At 35.2% G+C, this 11,689-nt stretch overlaps 1 protein-coding gene across 1 annotated transcript; it reads left to right on the forward strand.

Moving 5' to 3' along the window:
* The first annotated feature begins 9,715 nt into the window (after positions 1-9,715).
* Positions 9,716-10,759, forward strand: LOC146995642 (histone-lysine N-methyltransferase SETMAR-like). The gene has a single exon (XM_085822898.1). It carries the CDS (start codon positions 9,716-9,718, stop codon positions 10,757-10,759), a length of 1,044 nt encoding a protein of 347 aa, XP_085679024.1.
* The last annotated feature ends 930 nt before the right edge of the window (positions 10,760-11,689 follow it).

The following is an 11,689-nucleotide window of genomic DNA, read 5'->3' on the forward strand; positions in this document are numbered from 1 at the left end:
AAAATCAAATGAAATTCCCAAACTTGATGAATTTTTAGAATTTCTCGAAGAAAGAATTCGCATTCTTGAAGAAATAAACAAAGTTAGTTTTCCTAAGCAGAGCTATGCTACTAAAGTATCAAATCAATTAAGTCGCTCTAGAAATTCAAAATCCTTGGTAACTAAAACAAACCCTTTTCGAAAGTGTATTATGTGTAAAGAACCACACCCAATTTATCATTGTTCGAAATTTAAGAGTATTTCTGTTTCTGAGCGGTATGATTTTGTTAAAGAATATAAATTATGCATTAAATGCCTTTCTCCATCACACGTATTATCGCAGTGTAAGGCTAAATTTAGCTGTTATGTCTGTAAGAAAGACACACATCATTCGCTGTTACATAAAATTGACGAAAAACAAAATGAATCATCGAAAGAAAATGAATTGACGTTGAACCTTTCGTCAGTGAATGGGAAAGAGGACTGCCCCTCTCCCCCCCACACACAACTTTGATGGCAGCTGCAAATAAATCTAAATTTGTGTTAATAAATACAGCGATGTTAACGATGAACGAATTCCTTTTAGAGCCGTGCTTGATTCAGCTTCGACTTCTAATTTTTGTACTGTAGGTGTTATGAACTCATTAGGAATAAAAAAAGAACGAGCATTTATTCCAGTTAGTGGAATAGGCAACACTACTTTGAATGTTAAATCGCAAATAAAGACGAGTTTATCGAACTTAAAAAAGGAAAATGAATGGGAAATAGAGCTATTAGTTGTTCCCAAAATAACTGACATGACACCATCGAAATCTATTGATATTTCGAAATTAAATATTCCGAAAGGAATAAAGTTAGCTGATGATGAGTTTTTCAAGGCAAAAAAGGTAGATTTATTATTAAGTGCGGAATTATTTTTTGAATTTTTAAAAACAGATAAAATACGTTTAGAAGATAATGAGTTACTTCTTCAAAACAGCTGCTTCGGCTTTTTAGTTTCTGGAAGCGTTAGAATTCCACATGTAAAAAATTATGACTTAAATTATTGTTTTTTGTCAACAGAAATTAATTCGTTAAATAACTTAGTAAAGTCATTCTGGGAAGTTGAAGAAGTAAATGAAACTAAATCTACAGTTAATTCTGAATTAAATTATTGCAACGAACTTTTTAAAAACTCATTTTACCGGCATGCGGATGGAAGATATGTGGTTAAATTGCCGTTCAAGCCAGATATTGGTGAAAACATACAATTAGGGGATTCAAAGGAAATCGCTGAAAAAAGACTGAATCAGTTGTGGAAACGTTTGTCGAGTGATTCTGTAATGAAAGAACTTTATGTTTCATTTTTAAGGGAATATGAATCATTAAATCATATGGAAAGGATGGAAGACTATTCTGAAACTGAAGGAGGATATTTTCTTCCTCATCATGGCGTGCTGAAACCTGATAGTAAAACAACATAGTTACGCGTTGTGTTCGACGCTAGTGCCAAAACTACTAACGGTTGTTCATTGAACGACATATTATGTAAAGGTGGAATGATTCAAGAGGAACTTTTTTCCATCATGATACGGTTTAGAAAGCATATTTATGCATTTACTGCCGATATTGAGAAGATGTTTCGACAAATTGAAATATTGCCATCGCAGACCAAATATCAGAAAATACTTTGGAAGGAAGATGAAGATAAGCCTATAGAAATATACAGACTCAAAACGGTAACTTATGGCACAGCATGCGCTCCATATTTGGCACAAAGGACTCTTCAACAGCTAGCGAAGGATGAAGAAAAGGATTTTCCTGTAGCATCGAAAGTGGTCTTGGAAGATTTCTATGTAGGCGACTGTCTTACTGGATCTTCGAATTTGATGGAATGCATTCAGCTCCAGAAAGAGACAGAATTGCTCCAAAGAGGAGGAATGAATCTACACAAGTGGTGTACTAGTTTTGATTCTCAGAACTCTGATTTACAGAATTTTTCATTTGATCGTAATAGTAATACAACTGTGAAGACGTTAGGTATGTTGTGGAATAATAAGAAGGATACATTGCAATATAAAGTTACTGTTAATGAAAAGCCTGATGTTACGAAAAGAGATGTTTTATCTCAAATAGCAAGATTATATGATCCTTTAGGCCTACTCGGTCCTATTATTAGCAAGGCAAAGATATTCATGCAAGCACTTTGGTTGCTTAAGCTAGACTGGGCGGAACAGTTACCACCACCTCTTGCCAATGAATGGAATGTGCTTATTAAAACTCTTCAGAGTATAGAAAATATACAAGTACCTCGTTGCATTGTAAAGGAGACCTTTTCAATGCTCATTTTACAGGGATTTGCGGATGCCTCCGAGAAGGCATTTGGGGCAGTGATATATCTTCAAAGCATTACAAGCCCTGGTGAATATTGTAGTAAACTTCTTTGTAGCAAATCTCGTGTAGCATCAATCAAGACTATGAATATTCCTAGATTAGAACTATCAGCATGTCTACTCCTGTCCAAACTTATGCAAAAGGTTTTAGAAGCTTTGAAACTCAAAATTGATGACGTTAAGCTCTGGTCAGATTCAAGCATTGCTTTAGCCTGGATCAATACATCACCGCATCTTTTGAAAACCTTTGTGAGTAATAGAGTCTCACAAATTCAACAACTTACTTCTAACTATCAGTGGGGACATGTGTCTTCAGAAATGAACCCAGCCGACATCATTTCCAGAGGATCAGATGCTACAACTCTTGGATCTAACAAGCTGTGGTGGAAAGGTCCTGATTTTTTGAACAAGGACAATTTTCAAGATAAAAATGGACTTAGTGATGAGCTTTATTCTTCAGAACTGAAACCAGTTACGACTTCCTTGTTGACTTTAAAAACTGATTCATTCTTTGATGACTTCCTAAAAATAACTAATGATTTCTTGAAACTAATACGAATTCTTAGTTTACTTTTCAGATTTATCTACAACTGTAGGAACACAAGTGAGAAACGAACAGGTAGTATTAGTATAGATGAAATGGAACTGTCAAGGAATACACTCCTTAAATATATCCAAGGTAGGTATTTTGCAGAAGAAATTTCTTCGTTGCAGAAAGGTCTACAGATAACATCAAGGAGTAAGTTAAAATATTTTGATCCCTTCTTAGATGAAAAAGGTCTGTTAAGGGTAGGTGGTAGGATAAAGAATTCTAATTTAAGTTATAGTCAAAGACATCCCATTATTTTGCCTGCCAAGAATAAGTTAACTGAACTTATATTTATTTATTTATCACTATTAAATTCTATTAGACAAATTTATTGGCCCATTAATGGCAGGAATATAGCTAGAAAGATAGTCCAAAGCTGCATAATTTGCTTTAAGGCAAAACCAATAATTTCTCAACAACTAATGGGAGAATTACCTAAAGAGAGAATTAATATTAACTTTACATTTAATTGTTGTGCTATTGATTACTGCGGCCCATTTTTGATAAAGTACAAAGGGCAACGCAAGGGTAACTATCATAAGATATATGTTTGTATTTTTGTTTGTATGGTGACAAAAGCAATTCATCTAGAGATTGTCAATGACTTAACCGCAGAAGCATTCATTGCTTGTCTGAAGAGGTTCTTTGCCCGACGAGGTAAACCAAAAAAAATATTTAGTGACAATGCAAAAAACTTTGTTAGTGCAAATACAGAAATAAAAAAAATAATGAGTATTTTTCTAAAGCAGAATGGAACTTTAGCTAATTTTCTAGCCGAGGAAGGTATACAATGGAAGTTTATACCCCCAAGAGCACCAAATTTTAATGGTCTATCTGGAGCAGGAGTAAAATCCTTTAAATTTCATTTTAAACGAACAGTAGGAAATTCAGTATTAACCTACGAAGAATTTTTGACAGTAACAGTTCAAGTAGAGGGAATCTTAAATTCTCACACTCTTACACCGTTAACTTCTAATATTGATGATTTAAAATGTTTTGACCCCTGGTCATTTCCTTATAGGTCGACCGATCAATTCAATAATTGAACCCAATTTAACAGAAGTAGATAATAACAGACTTAGTTTATGGCAAAAAACTACAAAATTGGTACAAAATATATGGAAGAACTGGACTAATAATTACTTGAGCACTTTGATTCAAAGAAATAAATGGATGATTGCTAAACAAAATATTAAAATAGGGGATAGTGATTAAGGAAGAAAATCTTCCTACCTGTAAATGGTTGTTAGGGAGAATTGTAGATGTGTTTTATGGGAAGGACAACCTAGTGCGAGTTGTCTCTGTCAAAACCAAAAATGGTATTTATAAACGAGCAGTTACTAAAATTGCTGTACTGCCAATTGAGAAATAATGTACGAATTTTTATGTTTATTTGAAGGTTTGAATTGTAATCTATCATATTTGTTCTTTTCACATTGTAATTACATGTATTATAATTTGTGTATTAATTTACATTGTATCATTTTGTATTGTATGAACATTTATTACTTTTTTGAATTTTACTTATTGTATTGAAATTAATATTTCAACGCCGGGCGGGATGTTCGGTGTCTGAAAGAGTATTGCTTGGCAGCATTGTTTTACGCCAAGCAGAGTTTGGCTTTAGTGTAACCCTAAAGTTATTTCGTTTTTGCTGTATTAGTATGAATGATTTCTGACTTGCTGTAAGAGCATATGGTTGCTCGCTCTTAGCTAAGTTACATAGGTAACTATAAGCACATGCGTGTGCTAGTATTCAATAATGTTGTTTTTGTTAAAATAAAATCGTTATTGTTAATATTACAGTCCACTTACTGAAGTTAAGTATCATTAAATAAGTTCGAGCTATCTTCGGCAAGAACAGCAGGGTAAAGTAAATAATGATCATAGTGAATTATTAAGTATGAAAGTAATTGTAAATGAAAACTTGATATCAGATCAGTTACAACAGTTTTGGAAGTTAGAAAACTTGGTTTGGAAAGTGATACTCAAAACGGCAAAACTGTTGATTTAGAAATTATGAAATCTTTCGAATCTGATATCAGGTATAAGAACTGCAGATACCAAGTAAAATTACCTTGGAAACCGAATTCAAAACATTTAATGGAAGATAATAGGGATATAGCATTTGAAAGATTTAAGAAATTGAGTAACAAATTTAAAATTGATAACTCTTTGTTTGTTCAATACACAGAGGTTTTAAAGGATTACGAGTTAAAACATATTATTGAACCAGTTCAAGAAAACAATCAAAATGATAAAACCCTATTTTATTTACCTCATAGAACAGTCATCAGAAATGATAGAGCAACAAGCAAACTAAGAATAGTTTATGATGCTTCAGCCCATAAACCAAAAACACTCTCTCTAAATGACTGTTTATATACTGGTCCGAACCTATATCCTGATATTTTTGTTTTATTGATAAAATTTAGACAAAATTTGATAGCCTTTACAGCGGACATTACACAAGCATTCTTACAGATAGAGTTAAATGAAGAAGACAGGGACGTTACACGATTCTTTTGGAAAGATGATCCCGGTGATAACAATGAAAGTTTGAAAACCTTTAGATTTACAAGAGTTTTGTTTGGAGTAAAATCTAGTCCCTTTCTTCTCGCTGCTACTATTAAGCATCACCTTAAAAAATATTCAGAAATATATCCTGAAACAGTAGAACTCTTAAAGAACTGCCTGTATGTTGATGACATTATTGGTGGTCAACAAAATTTAGAACAAGCCCTGAAAACAAGTTTAGAAATTGTGAACATTTTTAATGAAGCTAGCATGTCACTACATAAGTGGCATACTAATTCCAAAGAACTCAAAGATATTTGGCATCGCAAAGAATTTTCGATGCAAAAATCTCCTGAAGTTGTCCCGATCAAAGTGTTAGGAATTAACTGGGATACGGATAATGATGATTTTTATTTTCACACTCAGCACTTGACAAATTTCATTTCCTCGTCAATCAACTCAAAACGTTTTCTATTGCAAACCGCAGGCCGTATTTTTGATCCTGTCGGATTTTATGGCCCTTTCACTATAAGAATAAAGTGTCTGATTCAGAAAATCTGGTCTGCCAAAATTGATTGGGACGATGAACTTCCACCTGATCTTAGTTATAAATGGAAAGCCTGGTACGAAGAAATTGTAGAACTGAACCACCTCGAATTCCCCGCTACTATTTAGAAGGAATATTAGATGCAGATGTGAAACAAATAGAACTCCATAGCTTTTCTGATGCTAGTTTGAAAGCTTATGGATGCGTGGTATATCTGAGAATAGTTTTGAACAATGGAACTTTTCAAACAGTTTTTGTTGCTTCCAAGAGTAGAGTTGCACCTCTGAAATCCCTTACACTTCCTAGATTGGAGCTTTTGGGTGCGCTTTTATCCGCTAGATTGAGTGATAAAATAGCAAAATCTTTAAAATACGAAGTAATCCCCTTCCACTGGACTGATTCTCAAATAACGTATTTTTGGATTCAGGGATCTCCCGAAAGATTTAAATCTTTCATCAAAAACAGAGTTTATGAAATTCAGAAACTAACTGAAAGCAATAATTGGCATTATTGCCGTGGGAAAGATAACCCCTCCGACCTCATATCACGAGGAACTACTGTTGCTAATTTAAGAAATTGTTCACTTTGGTGGTTTGGACCGGAATGGTTACAAAACAAACGTATAGACTGGCCAGTTCAACCGAAGTTTGACGTGGGAAACGATAAGCAACTAGAACTCCGTAGTAAGATATCTGTTTATGACGTTGTTGTGAAAAGAGATGATCAACTATTGGATATAACAAAATTCAGTAATGTGCTGAAATATCTCAGAATTATGGCATGGATTAGACGTTTCGTTGCTAAGGCAAGAAAACTGCCTGCTAATAGTGGAACATTAAGTGCTTTTGAAATTCAGGACACTGAAATTTTTTGTGTTCGTAAAGCCCAGATGGATTTCTTCACACCTGAAATTAAGGCTCTTCAGTCTAACAAGTCAATTTCTCCAAGCTCTGATATATTCAGCTTGGCACCGTTTCTTGATGAAAATGAAATTCTTCGAATTAAGGGAAGATTAGAAGAAACCGAATATACAGTTGACGAGAAACATCCAGTTCTTCCTAAAGATTCCAAATTTACTGAATTAATTGTAAAAAGGGAACATAATAACGTTCTGCATGCGGGAGTTGCAGCAACTTTAGCCAAACTAAGACAGAAATTTTGGATTCCTAAAGGCCGTCAGTTGGTAAAGAAAGTCTTAGGGAACTGTTTAATTTGTCGGAAATACGCAGTAAAACCAGCGAAACAAATGGCAGCTCAGTTACCTAAAGATCGAATTGTTGAAACTCCACCTTTCTATGTTACAGGCGTGGATTTCACAGGTCCAGTTTACATCAGGTCTGGAAACGAAATTCAGAAATCATACATCGTATTGTTTACGTTCGCTGTTACACGAGCGTTACATCTAGAACTCATTTCCAATATGTCTGCAAACAAATTCATTTTGGCTCTCAGACGTTTCATTTCGAGAAGAGGAAACTGTCGCACCTTTTATTCAGATAACGCGAAAACTTTCAAATATGCTGCCAAAGATTTACAGTATTTTTACAGCATAATTAAAGGTACAGACTTTCAAAATTTTCTAGCAAATGAAGGCTTGACTTGGAAATTTATCGTCGAGCTTGCTCCATGGTGGGGAGCTTTTTATGAACGCCTTATGAAAACCATAAAGGAACCGTTGAAAAAGATATTAGGCAGAGCTCAATTGAATTTTGAAGAATTTATGAGTGTGTTGACAGAGGTCGAAAATATTGTGAATAGACGTCCTTTGACCTACGTTTACAACGATTTACATGAACCTGAACCGCTTGCACCAGCTGATTTTCTATTGATTGGACATAAGGATGAATATTCATACAACTTTGCTGAGATCCTGAATAACTCTCCAGCAAGAAAGAGTCTAATAAAACGAAAAGAATATCAAACAACACTTATAAAACAGTTCTGGAAAAAATGGAAAAATCAGTATCTTCTTGAGTTGAGAAATGCTCACTTCTTTGGTACACCAGAAGCCAAGAAAAATCTTAAAATTTGTAATATAGTTTTACTTGAAGGAACATCTAAATCTAAGTTCCTCTGGGATTTAGGTCGAGTAATTCAAGTCTTCAAAGGACGTGATGGTCTTGTACGATCATGTATGGTAAAAACTAAAAAAGGGGACCTTAAGAGACCTGTGCAATTGATATACCCCCTTGAACTATCAGACTGAAAATGAACTAAATTTGTAACCTTTTAATTTTATTTCTTATATTTCATATTCACTAACATTAATTTTAGATAATTAGTTTAGTTATTACTAATAATTTACTGTTTGTAATTTGAATTAATATTTACGTATTGAGTAACATTTGAGTTGATGCAGTTAACTATATTTGTTTATTTTATAGAATTTCCTTTTGCAGTTTATATTTACATCAGTTGAATGTATTTGATATGTAAGTTGCTTTCTTATATTTTATTATTTGTATGCTGAAATAGTGATAATTTTTGCAAAAATTATCAGGTGGGGAGTGTGGAAAAATCCCCCAAATGATTTATGTATCGCCGTTAGAGGGCGCTTCGCTTCTGAAAAAGAATGTTAGTTTTTTTAGTTTGCGACGTAGTCAGTGAGCAGTGAACCTTCGGTGCAATCCAGGTTGCTTTGTAAATAAAATGATTATTTTTGTAGATTGTTGAAGTATTTCAATTCATTTAGAATTAGAACCACCTTTCGCATTACAGGTCCCTCTGGATACTGGTCACGTCCCTTTTCTGTGAAGTCACTTCCACCGGACGAGTACCGTGGCTTACTACTGGTAGTAAAATTTACAAGAAAAAAAAGATTAATATTTATTTGCTTACTTTATTGAAAACTTCTTTCAATGTAATTTGTTTAAGTTGCTTCCACAAAAAATTCTAAAAGTTCCTTTTTTCGGGTGCAGAATCGCCCACTTATTTATTTGGCGCTTTTTACAAGAGTAAGAGGAATTGGATTTTTGTCAATTTCCTTTGACTTTTTAAATGAAAATTGGTCGATGTGTGCATGGATAAAGGGAGTGCGCAATGCCATTTTTGTGCAATTCTGGGATATTTTTTTAAAGTGAAAATAGGTCGATGTGTACATGGATACAGAGTTTGTGCTATTCTTAAAAACGCGCCAAGCAGTGGGTCATTCTGCACTTTCTCCCTTTTTTCTTATGTCATATACAGTCGACTTTCTAATACCATACTCCTCGCATAATTTTGAGACGGATATGCCTTTATTCATTTTTTGCAGCAATTCCACTTTTTGTTTACTGGACATTGAAACATGGTTTCACTTTGTAGATCCTTAGACAGCCCCAGAATTGGAAACTCTTTTCGACATAATCGAAAGTTCAAGCTTAATTTTTATAAAATTGCCGTAATAATAACAGTCTGCAAAAAACAATCAGCTCCATCAAATTAGAAGATTAGGGAGCAGCGCAGTCTGCTACATTAACAGAAATACCTTAGAATCAGCAAAGATAATTTTAGTTTAGCTTAATAGCGTCCGTTATACAAGGTCCGGCTATTAATTTCCAGGACTGACGTAACTGTAGGAGAACGAAAAGTCGGAAGATGGCATTAATGATTGCATATTGAAGAGCGTTTTCTTGCGCATGTGCAGTGCAACTGGCGCCATTCTGAAGTAAGTGGTTCTCGTGGAAAGGCGCATTAAAACGTAGCTCTTAAATTCCTATTGTCGAAGTGAAAATGGAGCAAAGAATTAACATTAAATTTTGCTTCCAATTGGGCAAGACAGCTGCGGAAACCTACGAAATGTTAAAACAAGTTTACGGCGAGGAAGCATTATCCCGCTCAAGAACTTTAGAATGGTTTAAACACTTTCGGGACGGCCGCGAAAGCGTCGAAGATGATCCACACACAGGTCGGCCGCAGTCCGTACGCACGCCGGAAGCAACTGAAAAAGGTCGCGATATGGTGAAATGTGATCGTCGATTGACTATTCGAATACTCGCCAATGAACTGAACATGGACAAAGACACGGTTCGGGGAATTTTGACGCAAGACCTAGGCAAACTCAAGATTTGTTCCAGATTCGTTCCTCACCATTTAAGGGACGAACAAAAGCAACTGAGACTGGACGCATGTGGCGAACTTATCGACAACGCTGATGCTGACCTTGCGTTCCTGGATAGAATAGTCACGGTAGACAAGTCTTGGTGTTATCAATATGACCCTGAAACCAAGCGTCAAAGCTCCGAAAGGCGGTCTCCAAGCTTACCAAGACAGAAAAAATTTCGATTTGAAAAGTCCAAAATCAAGGTCATGTTAATCGCTTTCTTCGATTGCGATGGACTCATTCATCATGAATTTCTTTCTCCTAACATGACTGTCAATGGACAGTTCTACGCAGAATTTCTTGACCGACTTCGAAAACGAATTCGTAGAGCAAGGCCTCATTTTCAACAAAATGGGAGTTGGCTGCTGCTACATGACAATTCCCGCCCGCACATTTCGTTGCCTGTGAGGCGATTCTTAGCCCAGCATGGTGTCGTTGAAATGCAGCATCCACCATACTCTCCAGACCTAGCACCCGCAGACATTTTCCTGTTTCCTAAGCTGAAAAATTCGCTGAAGGGAACAAGATTTCAGAATGTCGAAGCCATCAAGGAAACTGTAACGTCACTATTACAGAGCATTCCAAATGAGGACTTTAAAACGTCTTTCCGAAATTTGTACAGCCGAGCACAGACGTGCATTACGGCTGATGGGGATTACTTTGAATCATATTAAATGGCTATGTATTTAACCTTTTTTTCTTCTGATTTATTCCATGAGTCTTGGAAATTAATAGCCGGACTTTGTACATTATTGGCTGTGTATCACAAGATTGGCGACGAAATTCAAAATGTTTCGCTAAATTTTGTCTTGCTCCTACTGCGTACTGAATTAAGCCTGAATTATATTAGTTATTTACTATACCTACGTTTATTTCTTGCACATACTTAAAACTAATCTGAGTCCTGAATAAATAAACTCCCACATATACTTAAGGCTTTATCTAGGGCCGGCGCTAGATACCGCCTGGTGCAGTGTCTCTACGGGTCCTAAATTCTGCTACAAAGAGTCTAAATTCTAAATTTTCACCGCGCTTAAACTTTGGATCTCAGGTGCTTTCCCTAAACCATAAAAAACTTCTCATCCCTTAATTTTGCCGCTCGGTGCTTCCAGAAATTCTGCCGTCCGGTTCCGACATACTCTGCCGCCGTTTCTGGGTTTATGGTGAGTAACATATCAGCTATTCTTAATTAAAATAGCACTAAATGTAATATTTTGGCCTGAATTATATTAACAAAATCTATTTTTAGCATATGAAAAGAAATTTTTGCTGAATTTTTCGTCGTCATCATTTCGTAGAGCAGTGTTTCTCAACTGGATTTACTCCAAGGACCGGTAAGTTTAATGATTCGACCCATTGGCACAATTGTTTAACATAAATAAATCATCATCGATCATATTATTTTGTAAACTAGTAAATTATTGTTATTGTAATATCGGTGGTCGGCCGATGACACTTTGGATTTTGGACAGATAGCTGGATATTTCGCGGACCAGCGGTTGAGAAACACTGTTTTAGAGCATTTAAAAATCGATAATCATCGCCAAGCGTAATGTTAGCATAAAAGATTGCTATACTCTTGTTATTCAATTACTAATATAAAA

Source organism: Stegodyphus dumicola, chromosome 8 (genome assembly GCF_044657685.1).
Source record: "Stegodyphus dumicola isolate Sdum_Otavi_A_Nest chromosome 8, ASM4465768v1".
In the NCBI taxonomy this organism is placed as follows: Eukaryota; Metazoa; Arthropoda; class Arachnida; order Araneae; family Eresidae; genus Stegodyphus; species Stegodyphus dumicola.

Excerpts from the sequence above, each read along its gene's own strand:
- LOC146995642 (XM_085822898.1), top strand. The coding sequence starts at position 9,716 with ATGGAGCAAAGAATTAACATTAAATTTTGCTTCCAATTGGGCAAGACA.